Here is a 6000-nt window from a genome sequence, read left to right on the forward strand (position 1 = left end):
TTTAAACTACTCCAACAATTTCTGTTTTATCACTTTTGCTGAACCCTAAGAGTTCTGGATATTCATGTTCAAAGTTGACAATGTAGGTGGGGTTTTTTGCTTGCTGTAAAAAAAATAAAAAACATGTATATGTTTATTTTTTTCCTTCAGGGAATCTGTGGAGTGTTTTGTTTTCAATCTCCACGGTGCAATTGAAATAAGATGGCATTATGACATTATCTTATAAGTCAAAAGAGTGTTTCCTTTCATACACTGAATAATTAGAAGTCTTGCTTTCTTCGAGGCAGCAGCTTAAGACTTGAGCTATTTTTTCTAAATGCTGAACATACTCAAAGCAGAACGTTTCTTAAGAGAGAACGTGTCAGCTCTAAGATACCCTAACGAGTTAATGCTGGACACTGTGCGGCCGTCGTCGCGTTGTTTTCTCAGCACGTGTCTGTGTACGTGAACTCATCAGGCAAGGATTGCAAGGTGGGACGTGAAATCTTACGACGTTCAAAGGTTGCCTTCTGAATCTTCATTTTAACACAGCGTAAGAGGTAGAGTCCAGGCCAGTGGAAAGGCCAACAGAGGGCTTTCCGAGTGCCCACAATATCCGGTAGCTGTAAAAGTGAAACCTCACTGCTTCTGCGAAGTTACACATTCTAGAAGAGAAACAGGAGGACAGTGGGAAGGTTGCATTGTTTCCCAGGGCACGGAGCCAGGCTCTGGCGTCCAGACAGCTACGGATTTGAAAGCCAGCTGAGATGTTGACACTGGGAAATTCACTCCATGTTTCTTTATAACTGAGATCCTCCACCTGTAAATTAGAGATGATGATACTTCAATAATAACACCTTTCCTAACACACGGCGTTGTCGTAAGCGTACGTGACACGCTCTTATGCAGAACGCGCTGGACTTCACGGAAGGAAGGTGCACTCTTCCTCCTCCAAGGTTTTCCGAGTGCTACTCATCCCTCTTTCACTCGGGAACCCAAATGTTGCATTGCAACATGCTGGAGTGAGGTGAAATGAAGTTCAGTGGTAGGAGCCGTGCCCGCGAAGCTGCTTCACCTTAAATGGATTCGTGAGAATGTGATTTAAACGTGTGTCTGTACAAAAGGTACACCTACCTTTGTAGACCTACCAAATACTCCTTTGTCACTTAGCCTTGAAATTTGTGACATTGTTTTATAATTGAAAAAAAAAAAATGAAACGCACAAGTCAGATCCCGTTGTAACGAATGGAACTGGATGGTAAAGACACTTCGATGCCTTCATAACGGATTCAGAGGAACAATGCTTTGTTTATTTAGATGCAGTGAAAGTCACATCTTTCCCTCATGATGCCACATAGACCACATGCTTTGGTCTTTGTCCAAACACTTCCCCATGATAAAGAGGTTGTCTCCATTCAAAGGAGCTAACGTTTATTTTTCTCCACCCTAGAATATTCTGGCATCAGCTAGATACAATCCTTCATATTTCCTACCCTTGTCACTTCAAACATCCAACCCTTTTCACATACACAGTGAGTCCCCAAATAGCCCACTTCCTATTACAAACTATTTTCATAACATGTATTTATATCCAGGCATTTAGTGAAGAAGAGGGTTGGGGAACTGAAAGGGAACAAAGGTGTTTTGGGACTCCTTTTTCTCCTCTAAGAGTGGAATTTCTAGCAGTACAACAAAATCACCTTCCAAAAGTGTGCCTATCCATATGGTGTTGGTTGTGTTCCAACAGTCTTAAGGTCATACTCCTGTTCTCCTTGTCCTGCATGTAAATACATGCCTGCCTGATTAAGTCTCTGCACAGTCAGGTTTCAGGAACTACATTTGATAGACGTACTAATTTCCAGAGAAGACACAGTTGGAAAAGTAGATCCAAATCCTTCTCTTTCTTTCTTTCCCCCCCCATAATTGTCAAAATGAATGATGTTGACAAGAGGCTTCTTGCAGGGAGGGCTTGCTAGTTATAACCGTACCCACATGTATAATTTTAAGTTGCTTAAGAAGTAATCTCTCTCTGAGTATTTTATAAGAAAACTTTATTTCTCTCTCTCCAAATAGACTAAAGTGTTCTCTACAAGACCAAATCATGGCTATTGACCTCAAAGAAACTAACCTGGATTTATATCTCACACACGACAAACACGCATAGGTACAAAACCAGCATGTAAATGATTGGTTTAATAAAACGAGCTAAACTGTCTTTGAAGATACGTTCCGGCCTTAATCCTTGCTCTCTCAATACCTGAGGTCATTCGCTGCCAAACATGGCCGTTGTGGTGGAAGACACAGTCCCCAAAGCTACCTTGATTGTCAATTGTCACAAAAGAAAGAAGAGGAACTGCTTATTCGAGTTTGTGTTGATAATTGTGAGGACAGTGGAGAGCCACGATGATTCCATTGCATCGTGCTGATCTGCCCAGTGCTAGACTGATGGGGCAGTCGTGACTGATTAGTTCTTGGTGGGCTTGAGCCCCCAAAACCTTTCTCACTGGCACACCAAATGTTTCCCTGTGCCACGGCCCAAAGGGTCCCTCTCTGTGCCTGGTCCATGCAACTCATATGAATCCTTTACCAGATACTCTCCTTCATTAGAAGTTCCTTTGTAAGAAAAACGTTCAGTGATTTTTATTTCTTCGTTTGCATTTTTGCCAATCATGTCGTTGAATAATGGCGGATCGTGGTGTTTCCAGATCTGTTGCCACGACACACAATTTCCCTCTTTGGAAATACTGGGAGCTAGTATCCGGGGCTTTACCTGTAGCACAGTTTGCCTTTCACATCATTTTACCTTTCTCCTCTTACACAAATGAATCATCACAAGTCAGAATTTTCATCTCACAGAGGCTGTTTGCACAGTGGATAAGGCATGGCTATAGCCTCAGACTGTGTGGGTTCGAATCCCCGCTTTGCTCCTTCACCATGTGTGACATGACCATGAGCAGATTGCTCGGCTCTGCTGCGATTCAACGGCCTCATCCATGTGATAGGAGGAAGACTAGTCCCTTCCCCCAGTTGTTATAATTGAGCTACTAATAAACACTTTTGTTATTGTTGTTACTATAGTGGTCCTGTTTCAGAGGAGGAAAGCAGGAATTCATGCTCTCCCTCCTGAGCTGCTTCTTACTGAGCCACACCGACCCTTACGTGCTTTGTTCTTGCCCGTAACCTTGGCTGACAACCGGCTGGCCGTATTGGTTGATGTTTTGTCTAAAATCTTGCTCCTTTCTCTACAGGGAGTAGATTCTGCTATCTTGGCCTCACAGCCCTTCCTGTCTATCACAAAGCCCACAGAAGAAAACAGAACACGCCCTCCTCAGTCCCTTCGAGATGTGTTTCTTCTGCTTCCCCTCTGCCAGTTCTGGAGCAAAGACCCTGATGAAACAACACCCGTACCTGAAAAGAACAAATGGCTGACGTTCCGATCTCCTTTCCCAGTGAAAGAAACAGCAAATGTGCGAGGCTCAGCACCTGTTCTCCCGTTGCACTGAGGAACGGACTGCCTCGCAGCACCAACTCCGCAGAGCCCTTGTTCCTAAACTCCTTGTGGTTTTATTTATATGTATTTCCGTATCTCATTCCTGTGCGTCACTGCTGCATTGGTGCGGCAGCAAGTGACCCAAGGCTACAGGTCTTACGACGGACACCAGGTTGGGTGCCACTACGCAAAACAAAGCCAGTTCCCATGAGCTGCCTATGATATGCATTGCTGAAGTCACATTTTACCCAGGGTGTGCCATTGCAGTGATATAAATATATTTTTTTCCTAGACTAAATATGAGCTGACTATCTCTTTTGATGTGTGTACATAGGTGTGAGTGTGCGTGTGCGCGGGTGTGTGTGCACGCGTGAGCGTCTAACCTCATGCTTAGACCTGCCTGCGAATGTTGTGGAATGCTACACCCGGAGAGGGCTGGCTTTTCCACCAGTCCTGAGATTACGAGCCACGTGCGACAGTGGGCCTGGAGACCGCACCCGTCCCCTTAGAAAGACAGCCCGGAAGTGTTCAATGCCCTGTATCTAGAAGTGTGTTTCGTAACTGCCACACTAACCTTAATAAGTAATTCGACAGCTTTGGATGGAGGCATTTTCACCTTAGCAGGGGGGTAATTTTAGAATATAAATCCATGCGGGTGACGACCCATCGTCGAGATCATTAATGTGGACTGAACTTCCCATCTGAATCACCAATTTCTTGATGGAGAGAGAGAGAAGGGGATGGAATTTGTCTGGTGACCTCAAGTGGAATAGAAGTAGCCTTTGTTTTCCTGCATAAATGGACTCGTTGAATGCGAACAAATATATGCAACCCATGCGCTTTCGGAGATGAACGTAGACGCGTGTGTCAGCTTTGAGATGATGTGTCCCGGATTAATACTTTGTCTCTCAATGTCACAGAAAAATACATGCCAGTGACTCTTGAGGTTGGCATAGTTGGGATTAAATGTCCTCAAGTGATTTCGGGTTCCCAGTTTAGAGGATGAGTTCTACAATTAATTCATATGCAGCTAACTCCTATGGCCCTTAGCCTTCTGGAATCTGAGGTCCAGTGTGTGAAGATTCAGTTCTGATAGGACACGTGTACCAAACTCCAGCCAACATACTGCCATTTTTTCATAATCTGAGTGGCTGCCTTGCGTATTCTCAGCTACGGTTGCAGAAACTGTGGCCATTTACATAAGCTATAACATCAAATCAGGGAAAAATGGGAAAAAAAAAAAAAGATTCCGAACCCTATGCTATTGAAGAAGTAGAGAAAATCATCAATAAATATTTATTACATTCTGACAGGGTGTGTGGCATTGTATTCGCATAGCTATGCCAGAGTGACAAAGTGAATTCACCCCTTTTCGGGGACTTTACTATATTTTTAAAGGGATGTGCCTATGCATTGATGCCTGAAAAATATGTATAAAGAAATGAGGTTGAATCTCTGAGCTGGTCATCTTTCCCCAGAGGTCAGGGCAGGAGGCCAACTTCAGGGACTGGATTAGCCCCATAAGTGAGTGCTGGCCTAGTGAGTTCAGATGCTGAATCTTGCTCAGATCTTCCATTAGGGCAGCATTAAGCTGTTCCCCTGCACCAAATCGAGTAGCTTCACCATGTGTCTGCCGGCCCCAAATTATTTTTAACAGTCATGGATGAAACGTTCTGGTGTGTTCAAAGAGTTATTTTGGAGACAGGTTGTGTTCACGACACTACTGGTGTGTATGTTTTGAGAACTCTCGTATTCGATCTGTGAAGGATATGTGTATTAATCCATACACGCTTATAGCCTCAATGTTGGTCCGAAGACACGCAAATTCTGACCAGTCAAGGAAAGTTCTAGAAGCAATATTTTCACTTAACATTCTCCAAACATCAAGCGTTGATACACACTGAAGAGTGCATTTATTTTTTGTATCACTCCAAGTATGTTGGAATATGCAAGGACTGTGGTTAAAATTAGAATGTATAAGGCCTATTATAATTTAGTTCATACCATAAAGGAAATTAACAGAACATTGCTTGGTTCATACATGTTCCAAAATTTGAGCGCTCTCTTGAGTTAGACATAGATTTTTCTATTTTGTTTTATTTTGTCAAGGTATTTTTCTTCCCTTCATGAACTTTAGGTACACATAACTTATGTCATTTATTTATGGTCTTTTATACCTAGTTTGTAAAATTGTAAAATAGCAAACTAAATGCAAAGAGTTTGCATTTGAAAATAATAAAGTAGTTGCCGTATACAGACCTGGAATCTAGTTGTCTCTTTTCAATAATTTGCCAACATGCATGCTGTTTCTAAATCCATGAATTCTTGGTTGTCCTTTGGTTAGCCCACAAGATCTTAAGTTCCAGTTGAGTGTGCTTAGAGGATAAAAAACGTTGACTTCCACATGGCCCTGGCCCTTGAGAACCACACATTAGCAAATCGGACTTAGGTTCTATGAGTTTTGCACCTATCCCAATGTAGTTAAGACAATGAAGTTTGGTTGGAATTTAGTGTCCCCTCCTACCGTGCAA

The 6000-nt window shown here is 42.8% G+C and overlaps 1 protein-coding gene across 5 annotated transcripts in view; it reads left to right on the plus strand.

The window, feature by feature from the left end:
* The window catches only part of EPHA4 (EPH receptor A4), a 153707-nt gene extending 147973 nt beyond the window's left edge, over nucleotides 1–5734 (plus strand). For all 5 annotated transcript variants that reach the window (XR_009254916.1, XR_009254924.1, XR_009254917.1 and 2 more), the window contains one exon: nucleotides 3228–5734. Coding sequence is in view for 2 of the 5 variants with exons in the window: in XM_058703569.1 (XP_058559552.1) it covers nucleotides 3228–3234 (7 nt within the window). In the remaining 3 variants the exon portion in view is untranslated. The remainder of the gene's footprint in view (nucleotides 1–3227) is intronic.
* Nucleotides 5735–6000: the final 266 nt, after the last annotated feature.

The sequence above is a fragment of the Neofelis nebulosa genome, chromosome 2 (assembly GCF_028018385.1).
Source record: "Neofelis nebulosa isolate mNeoNeb1 chromosome 2, mNeoNeb1.pri, whole genome shotgun sequence".
Taxonomy (NCBI): Eukaryota; Metazoa; Chordata; class Mammalia; order Carnivora; family Felidae; genus Neofelis; species Neofelis nebulosa.